The 15,445-nt window shown below is 38.2% G+C and overlaps 3 protein-coding genes across 4 annotated transcripts; all 3 read left to right on the forward strand.

Moving 5' to 3' along the window:
* Positions 1-774: 774 nt before the first annotated feature.
* On the forward strand, positions 775-3,492 carry LOC132195207 (thymus-specific serine protease-like). Its single transcript, XM_059617045.1, has 9 exons — positions 775-852; positions 911-1,081; positions 1,147-1,331; positions 1,392-1,621; positions 1,676-1,817; positions 1,875-2,143; positions 2,194-2,323; positions 2,380-2,549; positions 2,612-3,492. The coding sequence occupies exons 1-9, from the start codon at positions 844-846 to the stop codon at positions 2,731-2,733; spliced, it is 1,428 nt and encodes a 475-aa protein (XP_059473028.1). The 5' UTR covers positions 775-843; the 3' UTR covers positions 2,734-3,492.
* Positions 3,493-3,922: 430 nt separating this feature from the next.
* Positions 3,923-11,527, forward strand: LOC132195362 (nuclear pore complex protein Nup205). Its single transcript, XM_059617304.1, has 30 exons — positions 3,923-4,197; positions 4,257-4,425; positions 4,518-4,941; positions 5,007-5,119; positions 5,180-5,469; positions 5,525-5,626; positions 5,677-5,859; positions 5,917-6,107; positions 6,161-6,300; positions 6,358-6,596; positions 6,651-6,863; positions 6,917-7,102; positions 7,166-7,422; positions 7,479-7,828; positions 7,883-8,122; positions 8,175-8,354; positions 8,410-8,525; positions 8,572-8,715; positions 8,768-8,950; positions 9,001-9,250; positions 9,302-9,463; positions 9,518-9,675; positions 9,728-9,889; positions 9,943-10,191; positions 10,249-10,502; positions 10,558-10,724; positions 10,779-10,921; positions 10,994-11,177; positions 11,232-11,347; positions 11,401-11,527. The coding sequence occupies exons 1-30, from the start codon at positions 4,015-4,017 to the stop codon at positions 11,479-11,481; spliced, it is 5,829 nt and encodes a 1,942-aa protein (XP_059473287.1). The 5' UTR covers positions 3,923-4,014; the 3' UTR covers positions 11,482-11,527.
* An 845-nt stretch (positions 11,528-12,372) lies between these two features.
* Positions 12,373-15,099, forward strand: LOC132195166 (coagulation factor X-like). Of its 2 annotated transcripts, none has more exons than XM_059616982.1 (14): positions 12,373-12,445; positions 12,579-12,750; positions 12,816-12,993; positions 13,054-13,223; positions 13,285-13,383; positions 13,515-13,597; positions 13,645-13,804; positions 13,868-13,983; positions 14,044-14,238; positions 14,295-14,330; positions 14,380-14,509; positions 14,573-14,664; positions 14,844-14,859; positions 14,921-15,099. In XM_059616982.1, the coding sequence occupies exons 1-14, from the start codon at positions 12,401-12,403 to the stop codon at positions 15,010-15,012; spliced, it is 1,584 nt and encodes a 527-aa protein (XP_059472965.1). In that variant the 5' UTR covers positions 12,373-12,400; the 3' UTR covers positions 15,013-15,099. The 2 variants fall into 2 exon arrangements, with proteins under 2 accessions (XP_059472965.1, XP_059472964.1); XM_059616981.1 differs by having other exon boundaries at positions 13,458-13,597; positions 14,921-15,097.
* Positions 15,100-15,445: the final 346 nt, after the last annotated feature.

The raw sequence follows: 15,445 nt of genomic DNA on the forward strand, positions 1-15,445 counted from the left end.
TACGGTTTGATTGACGGGTGCATTAGCGCGCGCCTTGGTGGTCCATATGACACGGATCATGCCTTTTACTATGAAGTTACTGTGTAAAGGGGGCTGCTAGATGCTAATTATACACAAATCCATCTGTGCCGCCAAAGTTCTCAACTTTCACAATCGCACTTTGCAAAATTATGCACAAGAGGCGAGGCTTGAGGTGTGGATTTTATTCTTATCGAATAATAATCGTCTTGAGTCTGAAATTTCCCACACTCTCAATTTGGGGGCACGTTTTTGATATCATATCAATGAGATATTATTTGAATTTGAACTTTCCTAAGCACCACTCTCATAGTCAATCAAGTTTCAAGTGCGATTTTTGAGATTATTTATTGGATTTTAAGTGTTTCATCGTCTTGTAATTTAAAGAATGAAGGAGGAAAAATAATTAACAACAAATAATAATAATTTAAACCAAATAGGTTGACCAAGGAAATTTTTTAGGGCAATTAATCAAAAATAATTAAAAAAAAAAATACAAAGTGAAATGAAATATATTTTTTATTTTATTTTTTCAAGTCAATATCAGTCAATCTAATATACATTTCTACAGCTTTTCCATTGTACTATTGGAGGCTCGTGTCGGTCAAACTAATCAGAAAAGCTAAAGATTGATTGCATTGATTATTGTTTTTTTTTTTTAAAAAAGAAGTTGCCACCTGTACCTGTTCCAATCTATCAGAGTGACCAATCATGAGTGAAGTCATCTATTGAGTTGATAATCCTTTGGAGATAATGAAATCTTTGATTAAAAATTAGGTATAAAAGAAGAGTGCTAAATCATAGAACGATAATCACGTACTCAAAATGATTCAGGTATAATACTTTTCAAATTAAATTTGGAAGCTTCAATAACTAATTAAACCATTATTAGAAAATACTGCTTTTGCTTTTTGTGACGAGCTCCGCATTTGGGAGCTTGAATGGGCCATTTAGCCCGAAAAGTAGACTTTTGCCCGCTGCAGGTACAACCGATGCAGAGCAATTGTGGCATACTCAAATTGTGGATCACTCCAGACCACTGGACACTAGAACATTTAGCCAGGTACTGTTCCAGCGCCACAATATTGGTGTCCTAATAATTAATCAAACAATTTTTTTTAACGATAGAGATACTTCATGACGAAAGATCATTACGTCCAAGGCGGTCCTATTTTTCTCTTTCTCGACGGAGAATGGGATGCAACTGGAAATTACATTTCAAACACATCCTTTGTCGGTCAGATGGCGGCAAGATTAAATGGCGCATTGTTTGAACTTGAGCACCGCTATTACGGCCTAAGCCAGCCAATTGGGCAAGTGCTTAAAAAAAGAAAACAAATTATATATATTATTTTTATACTTTCAATATTTAGCGATTTGGAAACTGAAAGCTTGCTTTATCTGAGTATTGACCAGGCACTGGCTGATGCTGCCGATTTCGCTTTAAAAATGAACGAAATCCACAATTTCACCGGTCCGTGGATCGTTTGCGGAACCTCTTATTCCGGAATGATCGCAGGATTTGCAAGGCAGAAATACTCGCACGTTTTCCACGCAGCGTATTCATCAAGTGGCCAACAGGAGGCTAAAGTTGACTTTTTTGGTAAAATTAAAATAAAAGTTAAAACAATTCAAAAAACATTTAAAAAAAATTCAGAATATCATGAGATGACTGGAGTTGGATTGGCCAAGGTAAATCCTCTGTGCCCAGGTTATTTGTCAGCGGCTATGGATGAAATGGTGGCGTTGATTTCTAGCCAACAACCTGCAAGCCTTCAATACGTTTCAACTGCTTTCAAGTATAATTAATCAACTTATTTGAATTATTAATCCACGCAGTAAATTTCGATATAAAGTTTGTGTCCGGAATCGGACCTCACTCTTCTGACAGATGCAAGATACCTTTATGCGCTCGTCGCCAATCTCTACGGGGCAGTTGTTCAATTCGCTTTCCCAGGAATGATTTCCGCCGAATGTGATAAGCTGATGGATGGGACCGGAACACCTTTGCTTAATTTGGCCGAAGTTGTCAAGCAAGCTTATCCTAATATCTGCCTCAACGTCCACTACGACGATCTTATGGAATTTTATCGAAATTCTACCGCAGTTGCTCCCGGAAATAATTGTGTGTATTTTTTTTACTTAATTTTTTTAACTAATTTTTTAATAATGCAGATCGCCAGTACATTTATCAGACTTGCACTGAGCTTGGCTGGTTCTTTACATTGTCTGGAAATTCGCCTTTTGGAAATGTGGTGCCAGTTGAATATTTTATCGACTCTTGCGCCGACGTACTTGGCGAGCAGTAAGAAAATAGTTAATTGTTTAAAATGATTAAAAATTTAATTTAAACCTGCAAAGATTTTCTCAAGCCATTTTGGAAGCTGGAGTGGCAAGAACAAATTTAGAATACGGAGGTAAAATTCCCGACGTCACCAGGGCCATTTTCACCCACGGAAGTTTTGATGGCTGGACGAAGGTGGCTGCTGAAGCAGATATTAATGCCGACGCTCCTGTTATCGTGATTCAAGGTTTGAAATTTTATTAATTATGTCTGCTGAAATTATGTTAAAACACGAATGTGAATTTTAAGACGTTGGACACGCTGCCGAACAGTTTTTCTTCGAGAACGATCCTCCTCAACTCATCGCGGCCAGGGAACGCGTAGAATTAACGATTGCGCAATGGATTTCACAGTTCAATCAATCTTTTTAAAGTGATATGATATGACTTAATTGTGCATCGGAAATGATGAGAAGGAAATTAATTATAATGTAAAACATAAAAAAACAGTATTTTATTGATTAAACGATTAAATAGTGAAAGGATAAATGCAACAAAATTAAACTCTAATTTTTTTCAGTTTCAAATAAAGAATATTATTTCGTAAAATTGCGTAAAAGCTAGAACCAAGCTTTTTTCATTAATTTAAAATTTTGCGTCACTGCATTCTAGAAGCAAACTTCAAAATAGTGATTTTTATTAGCATTTTACTAATTGTTGTTTATTAGTCTATTGTACAATCTAATTTGTTTTAAAGAAAATGTATATTTAAAGGAAACGACAAGAATTTTGATTCTGAGGTCAAAAAGACCGCAGTGAGTCCGATACGACTTTGGAACGTCTTTTGACAAGAAGAATGTGCCAGAATTCACATGATCGACAGGTGTGCTTAAAAGGTCGAAAATGGATAATCAATCACTTGTTATATTCTGGGTATTTTGATAAGATTATGGCCGGTAGTGATATTAAAAACTGTACGATTAAGTGCGGAAGATAAATTTTCACTTATAAAACTTGCGAAATGTACCATAGTTCGAAAATAGTAGGTAATTTTCATACAATAGACTTCTCAAAAACCACTGTAATTATATCATACTCCCATCCCACTATGTACACGGTTATATCTCACGAAAATTAGTTTAAAAAAAAATCAAAATTTTTTGATCGTAGAGCAGGATATTGTTTTTTCTGAAACAATAAACAACTCACAAAAACCCATCGAGTGAAAGCCGATTTTAAATTCAAATCACCATGAATCAACCCCCGATTGTGAAATTCTACCACAAAAAAGGTTTTTTTATACCTCATTTTAACTAATTATTTTTTAAAACGCTCAATAATTTTTGATTCACTGTAAAAAATTCTAACATGATTGCTCTGCACAAATAATTTTGTTACAATATTTTAATATTCATTTGTTTTCCGCATCCGCAACTTCCTTCTGAAACTTAAAACTAGTAATAATTATAGTCTTATTACTGGTAATGGCACATGGCACGTGACCCTGATACGTCGCGCCATTATTTCGCGCCACCACAAGCGAGTCGCCCTGCTTGTTGGTGGCAACGTCGGTGGCAGCACTGAGCTCTGAGCTGATTTCTTCCCCCTTCCCCCTTTGCCCCTTTCCGTTCGCGGCATGTTTATTGTTGATGAATAGCGAAAGCCGGCAAATTGTCAATTTTCGGAGGAAATTCTTCTAAAGAGGCTGCAATCATGGTGATTGTGGACCCAAAAAGTCGCGGTTCGGGCCCGACGGAAGACCTGTGGACGCCTTACAAGGAACTGCACAGCACGATCTCCAGTTTTCTTGCTGCACCGTCCGAGTACCCCTCTATGATCCTTGAAGAAAATCTCAAAAACTTCAAACAGACGTTTTTAAATTTGCTTAGAAATACAGTGAGTCCAAAATACGAGGAAAATAATTTTTAATTACCCTTCATTAATCTAATTTCCAGGGCCCAGACCCTAAAAGTCGCCAAGAACTTCAGCGATGTGTTCAGGAAAACACTGGCTTGCCTCTTCGGCAACCTCTGCACATCTCCAGAGAGCTCTTGGAGGAGGCGATCATCATCTCTGACATGTTTTCCATAAATGAATATGTAGCATTGGACCTTCTTTGCGTCGGTAAATGAAACCTTAGACTTAAGAAATAACTCTTGAAGCTTTGAACTTTTAAATAAAAATGATCCTAATTTTTGTAATCCTTATTCCATCAGCTGAGCAACAAATGCAGCACTACCCAGAATTGACCCGAGGCTTGGTGGCCGTGATGCTCTTTTACGACGGTCGTAAAGCCATCTGCGACACTCTGTGCCTTTTGGCTCAAGCCAGGCGAGGTGTCAGTTGGGAATTTGCGGGCGCCTGCGACAACAGATTGATCGCTGCCTATATGGACCAACTGGTGTCCAACAACCTTGTCAGCAACATTCTAGACCTCTTGAGTGAAATTGACGTGAACAAGGAGATGGAAAAGCTTCAACGGAATCGAGGCCTCGGAGGGCCGAAGCACCAGCGACTTATCTACGATTTGATCACAGGCACAAGGCAAACTCTAGCCGACATTGTGTTCTGCCTTTCTGCTCAAGCTGGACTGCCCCAGACGGCACTGCTCCCTCTCATCAAATATATTTCAGAAATAAAGTAATTATTCATTAAAATTTTTACTGAAACTGTTTACTAATTAATTAAAATTATTTATTCAATAGAATGGACCAAGATACGGCTGGATCTGCTATTGACGGTGTCAATTTGGCACTTGTTATGGCATTGCTCTATGCACTTGATGTCAGTATTTTGCAAAGGAAAGAGGAGCAAGATGGTTAAAATTTAATTCCCCTTAAATCAACATATTTTTTATAACAAATATTTGAACTTGTAGAGTTGGTTCAACGGCTTCCATTGGTTTCCGAGCACAGCCTCATTCCAAGTTTGATGAGGGACTTGTCTCCAATGACAACAAACAATTGGGGCTGCAAAGGTCTGCAAGGATTGGCCCAAATGGCTTGGGGACTTGCGCTGTGCTCCCTTCGGATGGCTCCAGCAAGCATCAGGAACAAACTCAATTTGAGAGATGATGACGAACTTCTGATCGGAGCTGCTTTAGATGATAACCTGGTGTTTGAATTCCTTTACAGCCGCATGCTCTCTCATTCAGCATTTGCTAAAGAAGTAAACTCACTCGACGAGTTTAGAGAACAATCAATTGAACAACTTGTTGTTTCAGGAATTCTACGTTCGACGTATGCACACTCTCTTCACTGACTTGCTGATTCTGATGCCTATGAAAGTGAAAGAAATGAGGAATTTTGCAGACGAGGCGGCAAAAGTAAAATCACTGTTTTTTTAGATTGCGTTTTACAGTTTGATATTTCTAAGGTGATGAGTGCTTATATCCATGAAGGATTGCAGCCTCCAAAGACTTTGCCTCACCATTTTGAGCACTTGATGCTAAGTATGGCCCTCCTTTACGAGAATGACAAACACGGACTGGGACTTGAGTTTTGGGGGCTGCCTCCGATGGACGGTAGCGCTATCTACACAAGGACACCTGTTGCTCAGGTTGGCTTTAATTAAAAATTCATGAATGGTAATTTAAATTCAATATTATTTTTTTAGAATATCTTGAGCAAGTTTGCCAATTTGACCAAAGAGTCTCTTCCATCCTCACTCTATGTGCCGTACCTGAAATTCCTTGCCTCGTTGGCAAAGCAACCCCGAGGTGCTCAGCACATCTTTCAATTGCTGAATGCAAACAATGACAGCAAGTGCACAATTTCCTGGAGCCACTTCTACAGAGCAATGCATAGGTAAATTGATTCAGGTGTGCAATTAAAATAACAAAAATTAAAAAATCATCTAGATATGCAAGCAATTTGAGTCAAGAAACACAAGTCTCGGCAACTGACTCGGTGTACAGACCCAGAGGGATGCCCAGGGGCATCAACCCTCAAGAATTAATGGGCTTGCACGGCGTTCTGGCTTTGATCAGAGCAGTGGCTGGTGATTATTTATATTTTGCAAACTATCACACTGGGAATTAATTTTAACACATCACAGATAATGATCCTATGGGAAGGCAAACTTTGGCTCAGAATCCAAGCTGGTCTCCTGTGCAGACCTTCCTGGCTTTGATTCGCTGCGCAGTTCCCATTCCATTGAAGGCAGAAATTTTGTTGACGGTGGCCTCTTTGGCAAAGTCTTCGGAAGTTGCTAATGAGGTGTGGCAGCAAATGGAATCTACCAACATCATCTGCACAGCGCCTTCCTCTACAAGCTACCAGCCCAAGGGTCTGCAGGTAAATTTTCGCTCATTTTCTAGAAGGGGATGTGTTACCACTTTATTATTATAGACTGAGCTGGAGGAAGTCGAGACCCGTAACGAGGAGTACCCACTGTCTCGAGCCACTCTCAAGCTATTAAATTTGCTAGTGCAGAATGCAGAACTGCCATTGCTGCTTGGAGTTGGCAAACGGCCTCCTGGGCTATCCCCTCACATGTACTATGCCCTCGATTGCGTCTTTCTGCCATTTTTGCACCGCACATACCGAAAGCCAGAAGAAAGGGTATTTATCTTTTCAACATAAGTATTTTTAATTAAAATGTACTTTATTATCAGTGGCAAGTTGCTGAAAATTGTTTGGAGCTTCTCCATTCTCTCCTATCCATATACGAACCAAATGTTCAAGACATAGCAGGGAGAAAAGTTGAAGTAACACCAGGACAAACTCCAACCGATGTTGCTCCTCATCCAGGATTTAGCATCTTGGTTTCCCTAAACTCGCCATCTCCACTGATCAAACTGGTTTGGCTAATTAAATCCTTTTTTTTTTTTCAAATATCCTAAAGCAAAATTTTATAATTTCAGGTGCTCCAAATTTTGGACGAAGCATGCTTGCAGTTGGAAAAGTTTTCAGAATTTCCTGGAAAGAGCAGCCTTGAAAAAAGTGCTCGCTTTTGTTTATCCCTTCTGCATCTGGCATTGTCAAAATTGCCTAAACTAACCAAGGCCATTGCTGCCACAACAGCTGCCAACACCACACAGACGTTGGTTGGCCTCGATAAGTTGATCTTCAATATCAACCCCCGCACTGGACATCAAGACCACCCTATTAATATCATCAAGTAATTATACAAATAGAATTTATTTATTTATCAAATTTTAAATTTTTGTAATGCAGGTTCTTGACGTATGCCCAGTGGTTGCCTGGACACGCATCACTGGCCATTAAGTTCCTCACACTTTTGGCCTCAAATCCTGGAAGCCACCACAAACTTCTTCAAGTGCTGGCATTTGCCACTCAATCTAAACAATCGAAACATGCATTTGTTGATGTTCTGGACTTTGCTAGCTCCATACAAGACCCCTACGAGCCAGAACTAGATGGAGAGACATTAAGCATGCAGCTTAAAGAAGACGTTTTGGACTTTTTGGCCCAGAGCCTGGCATTTCCACCTCCAACAGTGGCACACTTGCTGCTGGGCTATGAAATAAAACGGGAGATGAGGCACACTGTTCTTCAACACGCTGGTGATTATTCTCACAACTATTATTTATTGCTAGATTTTAAAATGCAAATTTTAGGTGTTTTGGGATTCCCGAGAACTTGTCTTCATTCGATCATCCAAAATTTAGACTCGCTAACAAATGCTCCTGTTGGTTATCAAAAGCCAAATTGTCTGCACGAGAGAGGCTTTGCAATTCTTCACGTCTTGTGTTCAAACCCTGAAAGTGCCAGGCCAACTTTGAAGTATCTCAGACTCTGCTCCGACTTCCTATCGAGACACCTAATCAAGATACGAAGTGCAGTCATTGCCAAGACGCGTAATTTTAAAAATCAATCTTTGAAGAATGTGTAAAATGTTGTATTTTGCAGCCAATGGATTGCACTGCGCCTCGTGGCTCCTGCGCTGCATTGCGATTGACTTGAAACTCAGTTCATCCGACAAACAGAAATCTTCAATTCAAGGCCTACTCAGATCACTCTTGTCTTTGCCTGTTGAAGACATAATGAAATCAGTCGATGCAACTCATCTCAGCTACAGTGGCTATCAAGGTATTTTAATAATCTTTGGAAGGCCAATACCTTGTCAACTTAAATAATTTTCTAGAAAAACAGAGGCACGGTGCTGAATTGATTGCCATGATCTTGCAAGATGTAGATTTCACAATTCAGGAAGTGGAAGCAGTTCAGTGGCGATTTTTCGACCATTCTCAAATTGAACTGGTTTGTTTGTGTAATACCTTTTAAATATTATTAAACTTTGTTTTAGGCCTTGAAAAAGTGCGAGTTTCCAAGTGGCAGTCCATCAGAGGGTTTGGTTGATATATCCAAATTGAGTCTTCTTTTCCGCACAGAGCTCAGCAAATCATCTGCATATACAAGCCAGAGAGACCTGGTCAATGCAGAGCTAAAAGTACGCAAATTTAAAATATATTTTTATTTTTAATCAATGTTTATCGCTGTAGGAAGTTCTGAATTTTGCTGCCAAAGTGAACAAGGCACGCGGTATAACTTTGGGAGGAATAAAAGTTGTCGGAGCTTGGCGTCATGTTGTTGGTGTGCTGTTCAATGTCATTCCCATGGAATTCATGCCCGTTGGACAGAGACATCGCATACTCTTGGCCATCATCAAACTCCTCCTCACTAAGGTTAGTTATTTTTAGTAAATATTAGAGCTACTAATAATTAAACTTCTTAGATCCAGCTTGCCGCAGACATTTTGTCTCCAGAGGTTGCGTCTCTCGGCTCGTCAGCTTTGCTTTTGTTGCTGGCCAGCCTTCGTCAATGTCATTTAGTAGTACTCGAGGCAAGAGAGAGGACAGTGGATCCTTCCCAGCCTTTGCTTGACAACTTGGGAAATGTCATTGCAGACCCTTACATGCTAACCATTGACACTCCAACTGTTGGCGCAGTTCTTTCAGGCATTGCTCATTGGCTGAACCAACCAAGTAAATATTTTTACTTTTTGATCAACTTAAATATTAGAATTTTCTATTTAGTAAGCAACGTTCAAATGCTCCGAGCCAATTTATATGGATCTCTGCTGGTTTTCCTACATCTGGCTTGCTTTGACGCCACTGCTGAAGAACTACGAGACCTTGGACAGGGACTAGGAGGCTCCTCTCTCTATTTCAGACGTCTGGCCCAGAATCCAATTGCTAGTGAGTTTCACATAGTTTGCCTTGTTTTTAGGGACTAATTTTAAAACTTTTCAGCCAACTTGAACACCATTACTACTCTAAACCAACGACGCATGGCTGCATTAGAAGCTCTCTCAAAGCTGAATGAAAACTGGATTAATAGCATTTTTGTTGATGCGATTCGTGGCCATGAAGTTTGCAGGATGCTTGCTTTGTCTATGATTGCTGCTTTGGTAATTTTAAATGATCTAAGAAGTAGCCCAAGTTTTAACTTAACTCCTCTAGTTCCGTCTTAGCCCGCAAGCCAGTTGGACTGTCCTGATGATCAACAAGGGCTACTTGCAGTCTCTGATTGAGTCCATCACCAAAAGCGATCCTGAGCTTTTGGAAATGCTGCGCCCTTCTCCAACAAATCTGAAGCCACTCTATGTTTATGAGGCAAAAATGGTATGTTTACTGTTTTCTTCTTCCGTTTTTGCTAAATTGGCTAACAATTCTAGGCACTGCTTTGTCGATTGGTCCAAGAACGTCCCGAGGCAGAGGCTTGTCTACGACTTCGCCTTCTCTCGTCTCTGAGCGAGCTTTCCGCACTGGACTGCAGACCATTCAACAATGAGGAAATGTCACAAGTGGACATAGGGATACCTGGCACTTTGACGAGATACCACCAAATTCTGATGCCAGCCCTCAAGCTATGTTCGTCGGTGCTGAACACAATGGGCAATGATAACATGTCATGTGTTCACGAGGTAAATTGGAAATCATGTTGTGATTTTATTGTTTTAAGCAAATCTAAATAAAATTAGGTGACCCACTTCATGATCAGCCATGGCGACGTCTTCCAACTAATTCTGCGAGGTGGTTCTCCCAACCTACCTATGGAGGCACTGCAAGAGCTGAACCTGGTTGTTAAGCTCTTGTCAATTTGTTCCCATCCCAGCACTTTCGACTCCAACTCGCCACCCCTGGCTACGTCTGTGTGTATGCAGCGGTTGAAGCAGTTTGCAATGGCGCTTTTGCCAAAATTCTACATCAACCAGCATTTGGCTATGCAGCTAAGGTATGACTAGTTCACAGAGATTTTCAAATTTTGCATAACACATTCAAATTTTTAGCACTGATGACCCTCAGAAGGAGGATGATGACAAATGCTATTTGCTTGTGTTGCAAATTGCGCTCAACCTTCTGACATTTGCACGTCGCTCTGCCATTGACCATCACCGAATGACTGTCTTGAGACCTGTTTTCAAGCCTGCCGTCAGTGATTCTGCAAGCCACACTGGTTTGTTGCCTAAATTATTTTGACGCCGATGTAAATAAAAATATTTTTAACCAGGTACTCTACACTTGCAAGCGCCTGATTTAGGATTGCTCTTGAGCCAAGTGAATGACTTGTCCTTGCTAGTTGGCAAAGCAAAGAAGCAGATAGATTTGGAATTGGCCCGTTTGAATTCTATCAATGTTACTCATCACATGCAGGTGTGCAACTAGGCCGACTTGACTTATAAACTTTTTTTTAATTTTCGTAACTTAATTTAATCATATTTGCAGTCAAGCATGTCAACTATTGAGCCAATCACTCAGTCCCGTCAGATTTGTGAAGATCGGATTACCAGAAGAAAAGCGGAAATGAGAACTTTGTGCTTGTTAACAGAGGAGTGCCTTCACCTCCTCTGGGCCCATTTGGACCTCTATCTAAGGCGTAATTTGCCTCGACTTGGACAAGCTCTAAATGGTAGTGTAAAAATGTAATGAAAGAATTTAAATAACATTCCTTAAAATTTGCCAGACTCCCTCTTTGAGCCTGGATTTACACCAACTGTCCAGGATTTGAGCATGTTGAAGCAAGGTGTGTTGGTGGGAATCAGTGACCGTGTTGAGGCCCAAATACTTGAAGCAACAAAGGTATTTTTCCTAATTTTATGCAATGCAACCAAATAATAATTTTGTTTTAAAAGGATCAGCCAGAGGGAAGTAAGAACTTCTTACGAATGCTATTGAGGCGCATCAAGCGACTTGTTCAGTTTGCTCCAGTTTAATTTTGAATGCATGTTAAATAATAAATATAATTTTGGCATCTTAAAATTTTTGTGATTTTTATCTTGCTTCCTTGTGACTACCAAACCTTTTTTATTCTAGTGCTACGTAAAATTCAAGGAAGAAAAACCATAAAAAAAGCCAAAATGAAAGTTCTCCCTTGATCTTTCTCTGTAAATCTAAGAAGTTCCAATTTGAAAATAAATATTTGCGCTTAATCCTACGACAACTTATCTTGTCAGCGCATTACCATTAGAGTATAAATTCTGAATAGATCTCTAATCCCGCCAATTGAAGAAAATGTCAAATACAGTTATTGGATCACTTATGCGCACACAATTTCCGCAGTGAGGCAATGAATGTGAAGTAATGAAAAGAAGCGTGTTCTTGCAAGGCGGCTTTAATATATAATAGACCCTAAAAGTAAGCCAAAATAATATAATTTTTTTTCTTCAACAAATATTCAAATTCTCTTCTGTCTGGTTGCATTTCCTTTCTCATCCAACACAATCCAACAGATATTACAATTATTATATTATCACAAGTTATCATCCAAATTTTAGACTCGGTTTCATTGAAGAGAAAAAAATGTAAGCAACTTTTGGTGAAATAAATGCTTACTTTGCATTCTTCGCAAGGAAAAGCTTTTGAAGCAGCATGTTAATCATACTTTCCAGGAATGTGTGGGTATGTTTTTATAAGTCACAAGTTTGGAATAATTTCATATAATTTAGTGCAATGATATCACAACCCAATTTTTTAAAATAAGGGGGTAGGCGCGGGTGTATCGCATTTCCGCTCTCATATGATACCAAATTCTGCTTAATCGTAAAAACCCTTAATTATGTTTAGTATATAACGGAAGAATAAAAAGAAATTGCAATGCAAAAAACTTTTATATCTTTGTCCTTGTGCACTGAAATGAAGTTGTCTGCTTACTACGTAATATTCGCTCGTTTCATCTGGGTATGTAGGCTTTTTTGCTACCGTATTGCTAACAGCTAAGTTTAGTATTAATTTAATTTCTGCCTAGCAAAACATTACGATTTTCTTCTTCTAAAAATTAAACAAAATTACATAATGTGTTTTCCGCTGGCAGGCCATAAAAGGGTCTGGGACACCTTGGGATCCTGAAACTGTGAAAGAACTCTATGTTACGTTTCCAAAGTTTGACAGAGCAGAATCTCCCTCTGATTATGACACGGTCAGCGAAAATTACAACAGCCTATTACAGCCAGTTGCAGATATAGAAGGAGCAGAAATTATGCAACGTAAAAAATATTAAAAATTAATTATTATTCTTAATTTGATCTCACTGGCGATGTTTTAATCACAGCTATAGGTGCGGGGAAATGGACAAAGAGAATCATAAATGACCAAATAATTGGCGGCAAAGAGGCAACAAAAGGTCAATTTCCGTGGCAAGCGTTCCTCATAATGGACAAATCATTTTTGTGCGGTGGGTCTCTCATTCTCACAGATTGGATCCTGACGGCGGCGCACTGTGCTTTCGGGTAAACATTTAAAAAAAAAAAATTAATTCAAATTATTATTTATATATTATTGCTTTCAAGAAATACTGATTTTGAGGTACATCTTGGATTAATAAGCCGAGAGCAAAACAATGCCTCCCTTTCAACTACACTGACAACTTCTACAAAATTCATCCACGAATACTACAACCCTGAAACACTACAAAACGATATCGCCCTTGTTAAATTACCTATAGTCGTTAAGTTGTCTGGTCTGAAAATTTAATAATTATAATATGAAAAAATTTTTAATTGATTTATTTCTGTGAATAGATTTTATCAAACTTGTGAAGCTGCCAGCAGCTTCAGCGTCTAGCACAACTTTTGAAGGCCTCTTTGCGACAGTAAGCGGATTTGGAAAAACTAATGATGGTATTCTTTTTTAATAATTTGTTATTTTTTTCGTTGTACACTTTTCATTTTTCAAACTGCATTGGCTTTCTCAGTCGGTGGTGCTAGCGTGAAGTTAAATTATGCAACCCTGAAAGTGATATCTAATGCAGAGTGCCTTCAATTTTATGGAAGCAATATTATCTCCTCAAGCAATTTGTGCACCAGCTCTGATGATGGCAAAGCAACATGCCAAGTAACCAAAACTCCAAGACAAAACAAAAAATAAAATATGTTTAAAAGGGTGATAGCGGAGGCCCTTTGGTTTATCAAGCTGGCAGCAACTCTTGGGTGCAAATTGGAATCGTATCATTCGGGTCGGCCGAGGGGTGTTTATTTGGCCCAACTGGATTTGTGAGGGTTTCCTCATACCTTGGTTGGATATTGTCCTACGTTGGACCAGGCTAGTGTTTAATTTTATATAATTTTTTTTTTTAAATTTATTGAATTTGTCATTTTTTCACAGACGTGAGTGGGGACATAACGTCAATTAACACGAATGCGGCGCCTAAAGTCACTTCAGCAAAGCCGCCGAAAAAGTCCGATAAAATGTTGAAAAACTGTAGAAGATCGGACTTCAAGGTTGCAAAATTTAGTTACTCTTATTTAATGTGCGTTAAAAATATTTATTATGCATTGTAGAGAATGCAAAGCTGTTGCGAAAATCCTCCCAAAGAACTGGTTCCATTCAATCGGCAAGAGAAAATTTGCTCTAATAGCAAAGCAAAAATGTCAATATTCAATGAGTACACTTTGAACAAGGGACAACACTCCAAAGTGAATTACAGTGTATTCTTTTATGATGTCGAAACGCAAGACTACATGAGACACCAGGCTGTACTACAATTAGATTTAAATCATAATATATAGCAATGCTAATATTTAATTTTTAGTGTTTCGTGAACTGCTACTTATCAAAGAAGCATGTGGTAAGTTTTAAATTGCATAATTTTTATTTTAATTACACCTATAAAACAGATAGTTGATGAAGAAAGAGGCACTTTAAATTCAACAGCCTTTGTTGAGCTGCTGATGAAAAATCAGGTTGATGAAAATTGGGCTTCGAAAATTGCAACTTCGTTCAATGAGTGTGAAAGCCTCTTGCAGGGTAATGAAAATCGACGAGAATTGAGTTAAGTGATAAAAAAATATATTTGATATTTATCTGCAGAATATCAAATACCTTATGTTGAATCTTTTGGAAAATGGTGCAATGCAACAGCAGCCGCTATAGTTCAATGCACTCAGTTTCAATTACTCCAGGTAACAAAAATATTCAATAGTTAATAAATGCCTTCGTTTTATTTTTCGTTTAGTTACAGTTTTAATATTTTAATTTGATACATGAATTTTCTTGAAACGTTTTGTTGCATTATTAATTTATATTTTCTGTAGGATAAATAAATAAAATTATCAATTAATAAGAATTTTGCTCTTTGCAGCTATGCGACAGCTATAGTAAGTTGTTTTTAAATCAGTTAAATCCTCTCATTAATTGTAAAAAATAACGAAATTTTAGAAACTAACAAGAATTGTGGAGCCAAAAGGAGCGCCTTTAATTCATGTGCAGTGACTGCGTTCAAAGGGCAGTTAATCAAGAATTTCAAATAATTGAATGCTAATTTTCCCCTTGATTGAAATATATTATGCAATGAAAATTGGTAAAATATTTGATACACCAAAGATGATTTTGAACTAGTTTAAAATTATTGTAGCAAAATTACAAAATAAATATACGGTCCTTTTACATGTTGTTTATTTTTTCTGGGAAGTAACGCGGTGCGTTCGTGAGTTACCCTAACCTTGTGTTTTGACGGCTGGTTTGCTGATAGTATAAGGGGGAACTTATAAAAAAAATTATTTATTTTTTGTTTTTATATCATGTAAACGAAAAAAATTAACTTTAGAGTTTTAGAAAAATTTTAGAGCTGCATTTCTTTATAATAATTATTCTATTTCAAATGTTAATGCGTGGAACAACAAGCCTCTCCTCAATAATCATCAAGAAATAATTATGTCAAAAGCAGGAAGTTAATTTGAGTGG

This window comes from Neocloeon triangulifer, unplaced genomic scaffold (assembly GCF_031216515.1).
Source record: "Neocloeon triangulifer isolate White Clay Creek 2 clone unplaced genomic scaffold, ASM3121651v1 ptg000009l, whole genome shotgun sequence".
Taxonomy (NCBI): Eukaryota; Metazoa; Arthropoda; class Insecta; order Ephemeroptera; family Baetidae; genus Neocloeon; species Neocloeon triangulifer.

Coding starts and splice junctions, on each gene's coding strand:
- LOC132195207 (XM_059617045.1), top strand. Junction 1,332..1,391: donor GGCCTAAGCCAGCCAATTGG/GCAAGTGCTTAA, acceptor TTCAATATTTAG/CGATTTGGAAACTGAAAGCT. Junction 2,550..2,611: donor TCCTGTTATCGTGATTCAAG/GTTTGAAATTTT, acceptor GTGAATTTTAAG/ACGTTGGACACGCTGCCGAA.
- LOC132195362 (XM_059617304.1), top strand. CDS start 4,015: ATGGTGATTGTGGACCCAAAAAGTCGCGGTTCGGGCCCGACGGAAGAC. Junction 7,103..7,165: donor CATCTCCACTGATCAAACTG/GTTTGGCTAATT, acceptor TTATAATTTCAG/GTGCTCCAAATTTTGGACGA. Junction 9,464..9,517: donor GGCCCAGAATCCAATTGCTA/GTGAGTTTCACA, acceptor AAAACTTTTCAG/CCAACTTGAACACCATTACT.
- LOC132195166 (XM_059616981.1), top strand. CDS start 12,401: ATGAAGTTGTCTGCTTACTACGTAATATTCGCTCGTTTCATCTGG. Junction 12,446..12,578: donor TATTCGCTCGTTTCATCTGG/GTATGTAGGCTT, acceptor TTCCGCTGGCAG/GCCATAAAAGGGTCTGGGAC. Junction 13,224..13,284: donor TATAGTCGTTAAGTTGTCTG/GTCTGAAAATTT, acceptor TTCTGTGAATAG/ATTTTATCAAACTTGTGAAG.